Source organism: Cylas formicarius, unplaced genomic scaffold, assembly GCF_029955315.1.
Source record: "Cylas formicarius isolate icCylForm1 unplaced genomic scaffold, icCylForm1.1 PGA_scaffold_6__28_contigs__length_40554024, whole genome shotgun sequence".
Taxonomy (NCBI): Eukaryota; Metazoa; Arthropoda; class Insecta; order Coleoptera; family Brentidae; genus Cylas; species Cylas formicarius.
In genome coordinates this window covers 1,224,748-1,240,274 of record NW_026844347.1, presented here as the reverse complement: position 1 = coordinate 1,240,274, position 15,527 = coordinate 1,224,748, and the positions used below count along the sequence as shown (strand labels likewise).

At 34.5% G+C, this 15,527-nt stretch overlaps 1 protein-coding gene across 1 annotated transcript in view; it reads right to left on the bottom strand.

Annotated features, from left to right (window-relative positions):
• The window catches only part of LOC132703646 (muscle segmentation homeobox), a 43,262-nt gene extending 29,541 nt beyond the window's left edge, over nucleotides 1-13,721 (bottom strand). Inside the window, exon 1 of the mRNA XM_060673029.1 lies at nucleotides 13,076-13,721. Within this exon, the coding sequence (XP_060529012.1) occupies nucleotides 13,076-13,634 (559 nt within the window). The 5' untranslated portion in view covers nucleotides 13,635-13,721. The remainder of the gene's footprint in view (nucleotides 1-13,075) is intronic.
• Between the last annotated feature and the right edge of the window lie 1,806 nt (nucleotides 13,722-15,527).

The window sequence follows — 15,527 nt, the reverse complement described above, 5'->3', positions numbered from 1 at the left end:
TATAAAAATATAATAAAGCAGTGGTGTAGATCACGAAAAACATGACAAAATTCGAGATGTACGATTTTTGCACCGGAAAATAAACACACCGCGGTGATTTGCATAGACGAAGGCAAGTAGGCAATGTTGTTTGCGTCCTTGGGTTTTACATTCAATTTAAGCGTTCCCTCTTATGTCTCCATTTGTATGTCGCGAAAAAATAGCGGCAGTGTTAATAGGTTAGATAGGATTAGGAATATATAACCTAAGGTTAAATCAAAATCAATACAAATATTTTGCGTTGGCGGTCATGTCCATTTAACTTTAGTATATTTAGTAAATTTTTATTGAAATAACGGCGAATGTATAAGCACCCTTTATTGTTTTTTGAAATTAAACAAAACGCTTCGTTGTTGTTGCTGTGAAAATATTACAAGAATAAATCACGTGAAGAGAAGATTACAACAATAAAAAGAACTTTTTATATCTTCCTTTCGATTACTATATAAAACCGGCAATTAAACTGTTTAATTAATCAAAATTAACAGCAATTTATAACTGTAGAACAATTGGATCCAAAATTTTGATAAAACTGATAAGAGGTTCATATTTCTGTATAAATGTATATTTCGCTGTTGACTGAGATCTATTAAAAAGGACGATAAGGTGTAACTGAAATGATCATCTTGCGTAGAATGAAAGTAATAAAATTTGTTTTATTTTGGACGATAACTGCTGGAAGACATTTTTAGACATTTTATATATTTTGTTTAATTTCGTATTAATCATCAACATCGCTGATCAAATCCATATCAGAACAGTTATATCCATTATTGGAAAAACTAATTCCTAAATTTTATAAAAGAAACATGAAACTCAAGATAATAGCATTTATTGACGGGGTGCGTAGTTTTCAGAGGGCGAGCCGGGAATTGAAGCCGGCTATGTTGAGACGAGTCAGGATTTACGTGGTAGAGGGTCAGAAGATCTTTCGGGGTTGTAGTCAGAAACTCAAAGGCAAATGGAATGCTGGGAGTTCTAAGACAAGCCAGCTTGGAGAGACTGGACTTTAGAATCGTTATTAGAATGTACTGTGATAAAATTATAAAGGATTGTCAATTATTAATTATTCACTGGTTCTAGGACTATATATTATAGTTAATCAATTTTATCCACGAAATTTATACATAGTTATAATTACGACCCGGCCATATGTACTTTACATATATTGTTCACATGTGATAGTGACTTCTTTAATGCCATTGTGGTTTATCTAGAAGTAGGAAAATTATTAAGCGTTTGTTGCAAGATTGCCATATGCGTGAACAATAGTTACTTGGAGGATACACATGCATTTCCTCTAGCATCACTTGTTTTCCAATGTTTGTATGTCAATTTTCTCGTCTAGTTGCCTATCTGCATTGCAAAATGGGCTGTATATTTCTCGAATCTGAACGCCTGCTACTGCATTTTTATATGTTCATTCCCCAAGGAATAGCTGAAGGAAATGTAGGGAAATACTTCCTTAAATATTGCTTACATTTCGGTGGATAAACCGACTAATTTCTAGGGCTTACTTGGGACAGCTCTCCTGGTAGGTTTGTGGCTTATATTTTAATTATTCGTGTCCACTTGACTAGAATTTTATAGTGAAATACTATGCAATACTTCCGTGTTTACATTTTAAATTCTAAGCGATTTCTTTTTTTCCGGCTTCACCGGCGAACATCTGATTTGCTTTATTTAGTTGTTATTACCACTCATCTTTCAAATACTCACTTCATAATAAATGGTCTACTTAAAAATGTACCTTTTACCAAACGGACAGCAGCATAAATATGTACATATTTTCCTGTTACTTGGTAGAAAAGTTGATATAGTAGAGAGAGAGACAGATATAGGGTTAAATTCACTTAGATGTGTGCTCAGCGGTTTGGTGATTCTGTTGCTGTCAGTATTTTTGGTTTTTTTAGAGAACTATCTTCATTTACTCTGTTAGAGGATTTGAACGCTAGCTACTGCCCACCAAGCTTTCCCCCTCAAGAATATTCCTTCGAACACTCGTACTCTCTTTGGAGCATCCGTACTCTCCTTTGAGAGGGCGCGTGTTTTGGAAGCACCCGTATCAGTATATTCTGGACGGCTCCAGATTTCGAAGTTCCTGTGTTATCGGGATATTGGCGCACATTTTAACCATTCCCTCACCGTCGGCTCACTTAGTAGATCTGCACGAAGCCACGCCCCTTGTAAGCTGCACTGTTTGGGAATAAAATAGATGGCGTCCAATTTTATGTAAGCGCATCGCGGGATATTACTACGCCTACCCTTTTTTTTTCTTTCCTCCTTTTCCGTTTTGTTACACACGGTCATTTAATCGATAGTTCTTGCTATATCGAAACGGAGATTCAATAACCATTTTGTTTTACTCTCGAAAAGTTTGTGTACAAATACTTTAACAATTTTTATATATAATTATTTGCGGAAAATTGACGTACTTGCAATATCAGTACTCAGGTACGATGGTTCTCGAGTTAGTAATAGTTATTTATATGGCCGTGTTAGTCGTTTTTTTGTGTGTGTTTCTATTGTTTTGGAAATTTAGTGAATTTACCGTATTAAACGAACGGTCTACTTATTGTGCATAAGGTGATTAAATTTCGAGGGCAGCAGGATTTAATTCGTTACGTCGCGGATTTGTAATTTCCTATTTTCGCTGCATATTAAAAATAACGTAGATCAATTTTCGTCTTTTTTTTTACTGCCCTTAACTCTCACGACTAACTTTTATCTATTGTGCCAATTGAAATTTAATAGTAGATTCGATCGTTAATATTCTTCTTCTTTCAGGCCATCTGAATGACTGGAAGGTCTGCTACTTCCTGGCGCCTCAAGGTTAAACAGTGCTATAGTTTCTTTATTATTCGTGGACCCTCCCCCCCCTTCTCACTCCAGACCTCTGCGCACTACGGGTAACTAATTTGCAAGCACCCAGCGGCGCAGTTTTAAAAGAAATTACTTCTTTTAAGTCCTTTTGTTTTTTTTACATTTTTTTTTATCATAACTATTTTATTTAATTTTTGATGCGAGCGGAAGATGCGTGGCAACGTCAGCCAGGTCAGACCTACCTTCCGACTCGATGCCTGCTTATGCGGTATCTTTAAATTTTCAGGTGACTAGCCGCTTCTTCGGCAAAGTATGACATTGTGATCCGTTGGTTTAGAATTATGTTATAACAGTTATAGTTATAAATATAAACCCTATTTAAAATTTGACTGTCGGTAGATTAGAACTTCCTGTTATCTACCTGATCAATCTGTTGATAGCTCACAATTCATCTGATAGAATTTCATACGGTTTAGCCAAGTAATAGCGAATAAATTAGAATGGTGATTGCCGAAAACTGATTTAACAAAGTGTTTACAAATTATCAAGGCGATATGTCCTATAATACTATGCTGACGATTGTGCAAATCATTTCCTAAGTTGGGCAACCATGACACTCATCTACGCTATCTTTTCCGCAGATCTTCTCTAGGAACTTTTTATTATATGGTTACGGGTTAAAATACTTTATCATGAAATTATGACATTTTTGGGTTTTCACTCTTGTTCCCTGTCATTTCTTTTTATATATGAATGAAGCTGCTGATTATTTATTTTTAGACCGTACGGTTCGACAGAGAAAGAATTGCAAGCCCAAATTAAAGTCGCCATCAAGACAGACTCGCCTGGTATTTTATGTCGACGGCGCAATGATTATGGATGTCTTACAGTTCATTGCGAGCTTTGCCAAATATCACCACAGAGTTCATATAGCAGGAACCGGAGAACACAACATGTTTTTTTTATTTTAGTTTGATTTTCTTTATTACTAATTAATTATTTTATTTTACCCGAAGCAGACAATTCTTTAAAAGGTCAGAGAAGTCTGCATGAAGAGAATTAAATGTTCTAAAATACTTCCTTGGGGAATTCCTCCGCCAAGAATTATGTACTTGAAATACACCCTTTGTCTCTTAAGTTGGAGTTAAGGTTTAAGGGAAGCGACACTTAAATAAAATTTAGAGCGGATTAATGCATATTGAAAGCATTCCTAACTTCTTACATAATTCGTTTAACCAATAATAGGTTAATAATGCTATAGCTATAGTTTCGAATGAAAATTCCAAATTAAGGTTTCGAGTAAGCCATTTGAAATTCAAATCCCATACGGTGTGTATACAAATGTCGTACGCCAGACTTTCATCCCACTATCTGTTATAGTTGACCACTTTTGCGATAAGGCAAAAGCGAAGGCGTAATTGTTTTTGTCACGGAACCCCATTCTAGCACGAAACGGTCTCTAATTAAAGATTCTTAAATTCAGGCGGCTAATGCTTTACCCCTAGGTCTTAGGTAGGGAACAGGTCCGTACCTGTCAATTTTACACTATTCGAATGTATATTTCTTCTGAATAAATCACATATATGTCCCAATTTTTTACATATGAAGATTCAGGTGCATATGATTGTTACAATATCATCATAATTTCATTCGCAGGTCAGTCAGAAGTAGTTATAAATGACCCGACGCATCCGTCCATAAACCGAAACTTCTAATCACTGAACAGCTTGTCAGTCGAGGTCAAACGTCGGAGATGGAGTGACCGCCGAAGAAGCTTACTGCTCATGCTAGCATAACGTTAGGAAGCAATTCACACCCACCACGAACTTTAGACCCGAATCAGGACAGTAGTTCCTGCGGGGAGGAAATATGTAAGCAGTATCTACAGCCTACGTCCAAAATTAGAGTTAGAAAGAATTCTGGAGAAGTCTGCTACTCATGCTAGTGAAATATTAGGAAGCAATTTTAACCGAACCCAACATTTAGATCCGAATCAGGACAACAGTTCTACTCAGATTATTTATGTTAATTTTTAAAAAATTAAAACTTACAAGGCCAATTAAATTCTGTTACTAAAAATAAATAAAAAACTCACTAAAGGTAAAATGAAACAAAAGCACTCCTAACTCCAAAAATATATAAAAGAACAACAAGGAAAAAGTTTGTCTTCCGACGACATAACCAAACCAAAAACAAAATATAAAACTTTGACATCTTTGACTTTGACTTTTATGATCGCAAACTTCGCGTTCGAAGACCAATTTAGCCACAACTTGTTTAACCTGTTGAAAACAGAAACAAATTTGCAACTGGTTGTCAGTTTCGCTGTGCGCACGAAACTTATATCGCACTCATTAAACTAAAACATCCCTCTGTGAAGTTCAAAAAATTACAAAATCGCCAACATCAGTACCTGAATAAAATCTCAAATAAGAGTTTTCGTGCCTCTCAGTAAAAACACCATTGACATGTTTGATCCTCTAAGGGACTCAACAATAATTATCCTTAAATAAAATACGTAATACCTGATATTTCTATTAAAAAATGGAAGCTTTCCTTTGTACACAATGTTACTGATTTGAAAGAACTTGTCACAGAAAAGGAAAAGCAAAATAATTGAGCACTGATATGAAAATGAAATTGTTTCCGACCGGTGGTATTGAGGTAAATTCGGCCCTGCATACAGGGCAACAAAACCACTACAACGCACCTAATATCTGTCCCGGTAATAAATTAGATACAGGACTATTTGTTACATTAAACAGCTATTTTATACGGCCACAAAGGCGGCACTTCCTATTATATTTTCAGGTGGTAATATATTAATTCTATTAGATTTCGTTTCTGTCCGGCGCTATACGATCTTATTAGCGAGTTAATGGCTCTATTCTCTTCCCTTTTATGTTCCGACGTCTATAACTGTATAAATTTGGATTTTAATTAAATAGTTGGAAATATTTTGACGCGTCATGGTCGAAGCATATGCGTAACGGTAATCACGTTAAAATATATATTGGACGTCATGCTTGGATTTTTTATTGATAACCGAAATAATAGAAAAAGAAGTACGTACTAGTAATTTTAAAATTATATGCGTGCACTGCAATATTAATATAGGTGAAGTTTTAAATTCGACTCTCGCCATTGGGTAGTTCAAATAAGTTGCGAATATCGGACTTTGGTGTCACAAATCCAGCGAAAATTTATTGATTTCAAAAATTGAAAACCTAATATTAATGTATTAGTGAAAGCCTAATTGATCGAATTTAACGATTGTATTTAAAAATAAAAGATTTATCTCCACACATTTTGACTTGAAATAATCCATGTAGCTCGATTTGAGCTGTTTTATCGCGGCTGGAGAAAGCTGCGTAGAATTTAATAGAAGTTTTTCGGTAGGCGTTCAAGATACCTTATGGTAGGTACTTCTTGCTATAGAAGCATGCTAAAGGGAAATAATCATCAAAAATGCAGTTTTCTAAACACTACCATTTTTTTCTATGCAGCCACTTGTGAGGTTAACGTGATAATTAAGCATATTGACATGATTTTCCAAGGAACACTTTTCTCTTGAAGAATTTGTACGAACCATTTCGGAGGCGGCCATGTTCAAGAGCTGTTGTAAGAAATGTTCTCATGCATCGCTCCAAATATCTCGACAAGGGCTGTTCACAAAGTACACCTATTTACGTAAAAATTGCAGCGCCCGCTTTTTTTGCTTATAATTGTTGTAGTACGTACAGAAACATGTAGGTGGCGCTTTCTACAAATTAAAGCCATACTAAAATGTAATTCAAATTTTGAATGTAAAATAAAAGAATACCAATTTGCATCTAAATATCGACATTACAATAAACAAACATAAAAATTTTACACTCTGCATCTCCAAAACCAACCGTATAGAAACAAGAATTGCAAAGAAAGTTTTTTTTTCTTGCTGAGATGTACTTAGAATTTTAACTGATTTTTGAGTTGTTTCGCTTAATATTTTTAGTCACCATCTGGAAGCAATGTTCTTCTAACTTGCACTCCTTAGCCCTTTGCTATTTTTTTTAGAACCTATTCGCTAGCCCAATTCATCCTAAAAAATATTCTTATATGGTTCAGAACAATTTATTTCCAAATTATAACCATACTTCGGGGTTACGTGCAGGTGTGTGACCGTCTTGTCGACTTTCCACTGGTGCCAATCGATCTATTGCAGCACACTTCTAATTTTATACTTCTCACACCAAGCATTCGTTGGAAGTCCGTTACTTACGTCCACGTTACTCAAGCTCCAGGATGTCAGCCTCTAGTTTTGAGTATCTGATTCTTAAAACTGCCGTGCATATGCTCCATGCCTATGCCGCACTCATTGTCGTCCCGTCCATGTAGTTGTTGGAAGTTTTGCAGGACCACCGTGGAGATTGCAAAGCATTCAATGCTGCTAACGTATCTGTAATCATATTAATGTTCCTCTATGTGAGTTGTCTTTCTACAGCTTGTAATATTCTGAGATATGTACCAAAGCTGATGTTTATCTCCATTATTTCCAATAGATGCCGACCCCAATATCTTCGTTGGTTTTGGAACCGTCTGTGAACCAACATCGCTTTCCCAGCAGGTCATTCTTGTTCTGAACCTACTCTTCGATGCTTCTTGGTAGGGCGTTTTATCCCGGACCAACCCTAGGTACTTCGCCTCGGTAGAGAAAGGTATCGTTTCACCCTGAAAAAATGGAGGTTTCGATCCACCCTCCAAATGTATGTGGTGTCCAGGGCAGCTTATTCGACGTACTGATACTTATCTTATTTTGTTAGTGTTGGTAATTTATATTAATTTCAGAAGGGACTCCAATAAATGGCCTTTGAAAGTAGTTATATATCAAGTTTAAAACTGAGTCCCAATAAGAATTAACTTGGTTGCAAAGAAAAATTTTATAATTGGTTTTACATCAGAAGTAAAAAAATAGTTTGTCCATTCCTTATTTTGATCAGCAAAAACCGGAAACAGTACAAATGTTAATAAAATATTTCATTGAATAGCAAATTTGACTGCCATCAAATCAAGTGCCAATTCTTGAAATTGGTTTGCAAATAAGAGAGAAGATAATAATCGGGATTCAACGGGCCACCGGGTTTTTGCAAACTTAGTACTTATTTCATTGCAAATAGTTTTCGTGTAGTTTGCGTTAACACTTACGTAGACCTACTTGAAATTATATAGTTTTAGAGTTAATGATCTACAAAAAGCACACAGTTATAATTAAATAGACTTGACAACCACCGACAAGTAATTTGTTTCGAACAAAAACTCTTATGATGTTAACAATGTAAAAATTTAATGTTATATGCGTGCATACATACTATGCCTTAAAAAAACGACAGACACGAAGCACAATACAGAATGTATGCAAATAAGATATCCAAGATGTTTGTAATTCAAAATAGCTAATACATTTAAATACTCCAACTCCAAAGCTAAAATATCAAACCATCTATTAATTGTAATTATTGTAATGTGTAATGTATCACTTCTTCATTGCGATAATTTATAATGGTCACTTTTTATAAAGTAAAATTGAATAAGACGAATAAACTGTTTTTGACCTTTGACCTCATATACACTATAAATGCGTGCAAAATAAAAAAGTCACACAGCTTGCATTTTATTTCAAAATGACTATCCAAAGTTTTGTGAAAAAGAAAATGGACGACGATAAAAAAAAATAAGATACCTATTTGAGTGAACATATTGGCTTTGAATTCTAATTAAAAACGCTTTATTAAGTTTTCTTCATACGGGATAACAAACTTTTTAAACACACATAAATTCTAAAAATCAACAAGGAAGTTTTCAGTTTATTGTTATCCATTTTGAATAACTTGAAAAATATTCATATGTTATTTAAAACCGTTAAAGGAGTGGTGCGCTGAAATAGGTTTTTTCAGCGTTCTTTATGCAAAGCAATAATATCTCCGGTGTCGTAAAACTTAATTTGAAATTATAACCGACAAATTTGTATTCCAAGCCTGATGCTTGCTTTCTTTTATTTTCTTTTAATGACGCTGTCGAAGGTCGTGTCGAATTGTTGTAAAATTACGACATTTTCTACCGATTTCGCTACAACAATGATTTCTGACATTATAAGTGAAGCGTTTGTCCTCAACTAAAGCAAGTTGCTTGCTTCAATCATAATGTAGAGAGAGAAAGAGAGGTGGGTTTAAACATTGTGAAAAGTTTTTACAAAATGATTTCGTAATTACAGAGATGTCTAATAATAATATATTTTGTCCCACATCAAGAATAGATGCTAATCTTTAGATATTCTAAATTAAGTTTGCAGTTTGTACATCAATCTTTGAGACATTTTTAAATGTTTGCGCATGCCAGAACACTATAACAGAAAATGAAAGGCGACACAATTTTTTATTGTTATATTCCAATGCCTTTTTTTTAAATTTCCATATTTCAATTTTGAAAATTTCTCTAAATTTTATGCAAAGGGTAAAAGAGAAAAGTTTGAAGTCAGGAAATTCATTTGCGAATTGTAGTGGCTAATTGAGCACCTCGTGCAGGGGTGATTAGTAGGTAAAAAAAAAGAATATAAAACACATCAAATTCAATCAAGTTTCCTGTTATTCTTGTCGAAATTTGAGCAACAAAAAAAAATCATCCACCAGGGATGTAAAAGAAGCATTGCCAATTGTTTGCTAACAAAACCCAATAGGATTACGCAAATCAAACATTATTAAATAAAAAAAAAATAACAATTAAGTAATTGAAGATTGTAGTTCTTGAAATTAGAACTATGCTTACATAATTTGATTTGGATATCTTTTAAGGTTTTGAAGAAGTGTATAGAATTCGATAATTATTTTAAAAGCTTGATACCGTTTCTCGAAAATTGCTCGTTCGTTGTCGTGTGTGGTGCATAAGAACTATTTTTGTCCTTTTTCAGGATTCAGGTGTGTTTTATGTTTTTTTTAATCCAGTATCTGAAATATATTTCGATATAGAATAAACCTCTTGTATCAGCTTTCATGTATTTACATTTACATTATTCTTTTCTTTTCTCTAGCATGTTTTTGTAGATTGTTACTTTATGCTATTGCTGTTAAAACGTTCAAAGCAATGAATGTTTTTATTTAGTATTATATTGTTTGTTTGTCCACGGGTTTTCCCACTATCTTACAAAGTACACCCACAGTAATAAACAGCAAGAAAAAAAAAACAGAAAATCATTATCAACAGCGGTTTAAGGTATTGTTTGTTATTTGCCCTGTGATGTTCAGTCACCAACAGTGCAGAGGTCTCCGAGTTTCACCGGAATAGCGAAATTTCATGACAAGCCATCTGCATCCCTTCTAATTTCTAGGGTATCTATTTTTAGTAGTGTTCTCCTCTCCCGATGGTTGACTTGATCCCAAGCAATTCCCATATTTCATACGATGTACCTAATAAGTGTTTTACATCCGTGCAAGATTAAATAGTAAGGAGTCACTAACATTTCCACGTTGTTTTTTTCTCTTCCTCCACGTTTTCTATCTGCTACTCTGTATATGCGAACCGACATGAAAAAAGAAAGTCACCACAGTCGTAGGTACCTATACTTCCACACACTTCCACAAATTTATATTCATTGTCTACGCTCATGTCCGTCTGCCGAAAATTAAGTAATATAATTTCGAAAGTTGTACGTTGACACGCCGTGCCGGCTGTTTATTTAACGTCTTTGTTTTTTGGAGCCGTCGTAAAGCCCAGAGTAAAACGTAATTACCGTGTGGGCATCCAATTTCGCGACAGGTATAAAAGGCGTTCCGCCACAGCCGCCGCCGCCGCCGCCACCGCCGCCGCCGGCGACGCGCCGCTCTTAAAAACCCGCTCGCAGGAAAATCGAAATATGAGTTGCCATCGTTTTAATCAACTACGCTCTTGCGACAGCACCAATGTTACAGGGCTAGCAGTTAAACTATTCAGAGATATTTGACATAAGTTGTTGGAATCTCAGACGTTATTTTTGAATTAGGTATGTGAAGACTATCTTAAACATCGAACTCGAAGTTTGTAAAAAATTATACAATTTGCTCTAATATGCTTCCTGAGAAAGTTTCATGCCTTCAAAAGTTTATTTGTCAAGAGTCGATAAAATTATTGAAAAGCGATACTAACACGTATTTCTAGTACGATAGTAAAAATAGAAAGTTTTGTAGAAAAGATTATATTAGTGAGAAAGGCTAACAATAATGTTGAAAACTATACGACTCTATAAGCAGGAAAGGAAAAGGTCCTCTTCATTTAGTAGTGAAAGGCATCCAAGGTATTGTTTGCCATTATATTTACGATAGAGTTAATGATTGAAGAAGAACAATAAAAATCTTGGTTACCAATACCAACTTTTCGAAAATTTCTATGAAAGTTACAATCACCATTCGCTTTGAAAATGAAATTCAAAATATTCAGGGAAATGGTTTGCCATTGGTCCCTCACAATGAACAAAATCTAGCTCAAAGGATTTTTTTTTAAATTGCAAATGCAGTACAATCTAGTGCAGCCCTAAGAGCCCTACACTCTTAGACTCTGTATATTGTTGAGGTGCACTCAAAAGATGTCCGCTAGTTTTGATTTTCCAAGAGGACCTACATTGCTTCGAATAAATAGAAAATAAAACGCTTTTCTTGTACCTAGCAAAAATTGGCAAATATATTAAATAACATTCTGAGATAAAATCAGTTAATTTTTTGAACACACAAAAATTAGATCAACGTTTATGTAAAAATATATCAATTCTATATTATAACTAACCAAAAAAGTGAATCAAAAATTGATAGAAACATTTTTTCAAACTTGATATGTAGTATATGTATAAAGGATTTTCGCAAATCGATTATAGAATGCTACACTCCAAGATTAAACAACAACCCAGACTCGCAACCGGTCTATAAATTGGCTACCCCGCCTTTTTCCCAAAATAAATATTTAACGACGGGTAAGCCGGCGAGGGAAGAAAAACACCATAATATTCTTCAATTCGTTATAATTCCTTCGAACTCAGTGATAACAAAGCAAGTAATTCCAGAGTATTGTTAAAATTCTTTCATTCATAATGTACATATCAACTTCTATTAACAACTATTACATCTGGTACATCTAGAAAAGTTTACTAAGGAGACCAAATCAAATAACGTTTAGTTAGTTAATAACCTACTACTTACGTTGCGAGAAATTTTATTTTCTCATTTATTCGTAAAGGGCATCAGCTAGTTAAAACCAGGCAAGTTCATGAAAGAATCTTTTCGTCTTTCATTATTTAGACAAAAGCGAATTAAATAAAGAATTTACGAACGACAGCTGGTTTACAAAATGCCCTCTTATTGCGACTACGATCTGGTTTGTTCACTTGGTAATTTGATTCCGAAAATTGAACGATGTTGCTATTAAGCACCTGCAGAATATCAGTGAAATTTAGGATTGATTTGCTTGCAAAAACACAATAAACAAATCACTACATCTCTTATAGACTTTTTCCAGTTAATTTTTAAAAGTGCGTACTGTACTGACAATGCAAGTACCTAATTATCCATCTTTTCGACATTATTGCGTCATTGAACGGACGTGGCTTTTACTTGATGAAAATCCATTTATCAAAATAAATAAGAACTAAAAGTTCAGATTTTCACGAAATTATATATTATGACATGACAATTGTTTCAACAACATTTGATAAAGACACAATTGTCATGTCATAATATACAATTTCGTGAAAATCTGAACTTTTAGTTCTTATTTATTTTGATTATTGCGTCACTCTATAGTAATAATTAATAATGTCTCACCAGTACTTTCTTACTGACTTTTGCTTCTTTCGAGATCTAAATTAATCGTAGGTACGTAACAAGATACCCAAATTATTCTGGTAATAAACCAAGAACATAGTAATCGTAGGTTACAGAAATTAATTACCTAGGAAATTTACTTGATGAATCAAGACATCTTTAATAAAAATCTAAACAAAGTGCTTACTGACCATTAGTTTTTATAATCAAACTATTTTTGAAATGGCTTTAAATTAAGCGTCTATTCGCTTTACATCAAAAGTGAACCAAAAAATCTTTTAAATAAGTATTACGGAAATCTTCCCTGCACGTATATTTCCGGATCAGTCGAATATTTAGGCAGCTTGTATCAAACTGAACGTGATAAAAGAAAGTACACTTATTTTCCAACTTACCGGAATTCATTGCAGGCAATCCAAAAGGTGCGCCCCCTTGAAAAACCGTTCCGGGTCCACCAAATGGCCCCACAAGTCCTTGCTGGGACCAATTTTGATGAGCCGCTTGGTATACGGCTGCCAACGCGGAAAACGGTGTCGGTCTAATAGGACCTTGTCCCAGCATCCCATCTTTTTGAAAAGTCCTCTGATTCGGGATAGCATCCTCATCTTTATTTCGACTGTCGTTAGATTGCTGATCCGCGTTTAAGTCTTCAACGTCAACTATCGAATCCTCCTCTTGATTCGAATCGTATTCTTCATCCGATGTTAAATTATTGGGACTACTCGGCGCTGCAACTTCATTTACCGGGGGACTATTTTGTTTTACCGGCCTCGTATCGGCCAACAGGGACGCTACACTAAAACTAATATGTCCGTTTTTGCTAGTCAAGGGTTGCTGAGCACTACTGGTCGCATTGTCACCAATATTTTGCATAGTTTCTCCACCTTTATTGTCAAACGTTTCTAAATTTTGGACAGTCATTATTTGAGAAGTATCTGGCTTGTGTTTGAGCATAAGCAAAGTTTACTGCTGACACCGACGCACTTCACATCCTAGGGCGCGCTTAATTTATTACCTCCACTTTACTAAGTAATCGTTCAAAGATGGCTATAACGCCGAGAAGGTGCTTAAACTGAACTGACCAAGTGACTGAAAGTAAGCTATCTTCCGTGAATATCTGAATGGGAGGAGCTGAAAGAGGGGCGTTGCTGCAGCCACTCCCACAATTTAAACACGTCGTTACGAATATCAGCCAATAAGGTTTAGCCGTCCTTAACTACCTTGCAGTCGCACACTTCGGCAGTGGTGGTCGGAGTGCGTTTTATTGAAGATTGAATGCAGTATTTGTTCGGTCCGCTGAAGCGATACCTCTATACCGCTTGGCGCATTTTTATTATGGCCTTAACTAGAATTTTAAGAGTTAACACTTGTTTTGAACGGTGTAAAATTGGTCCTTCAAGTTGCTGTCAGTTAATTGCGGCTTGTGGAGTGAAATTTCGTTACGCACGTGCATTGATACTCAAGTTCTCGGAAATTGTTAATATTATAAGTTAATAAAAGTCTTGTCACACATATCTAATTATTTGGAAAAGACGTACATTTTTGATATTTGTTTTTCACAATTATATTTAAGACAGGAATTCTGTTATGACCGAGAAGTGAAGACTGATTTATTTTGTTGACCATTCTCGTGTTGCTGAGAAAATCCAATAAAGAGTTTGAAAAAAGTTTAAAAGTGAAACTATATTAGAAAAAACTTAAATAAATAAACTTAAGATGAACAGCCTTCGTGAAATCATTGAGATAAATTTATCTATAAAAATTAGTAATAAAAAATGTTCTCTATTAAAAATGATTTATTTATCAAAATTAACTTGGAGTAGGAAACATGTCTCTCTATTACAAAAATAATAATAATTTTTTAAAATTTAATAATGTCTTAACATTTAACACTAAAGCCGGGAACAGGTTGCATCAGAACATGATAAGTCAGAGCAATCTGTCCCTGGTATAAATGGTAATATCACTACTTATGTGGAACGTAGTAATTCAAAGTAAATTGTTCATAAGATAATATTTACTATTGTTTCCGAGGCTATATTTTTTTGTCTCCCATTTTGTTGTTGAATATTTTTGATAACAATTGACTCTTTATGAATTCAAGGTGAGGCAAACTAAAATACAATGCGCAAGATACATTTTTTTGAAAGAAGAGGTTTATGTACGTCTGCATATTGTTTTCAAGACACAAAAACAGGTGTCATTCACTTTTGTTGTTTTCGGTTTTTTTATTAAGCAACTAAAAACACAAGTGTTTTGTTGCTTTCTTTATTGAACTTTTTTTTTCCGCGAAAAATAAAAACTAATTAGTAAAACCCTTTTTCTACAACCACATTTGTAAAATACTTTAAATCTCAAATTTCATATTTTCCCAATCCTAAAAAAATACAAAGTCAAAATATTGTGTCAAGATTATTGTGTTCCAGGACGTCAGTGCACTTAATAATTTTTATTTAATTCGGCCAAATTAGCTACTATACCACTGACAAATTGAACCTTAATGGGCTAGAAGATGGTTTTGATAATTTATGAAAGAACGATTTGTTTTAGGTTTGCCGCCGGTATCTTGGGAGTATGCATTTCCGGATTACCTTTAAAGTTTGGCAGTCCATAACACCCTGCATTACTATAAGCTATCTCTTTGTGTTATGGATTATTGGAATTGGCCCATTAAAACACTGCATTTTTTCACTGAGGGGACTTACATCATGCCCCCAGTGTAAAAACAATGACAAAACAACGCTCATATTGCACATATGAATAATTACCAAAAAAAGAAATAAACGAATATGTACGAAGATGAATGCATACGAAACCCAGACAACAATCATTAATAACATTCATACA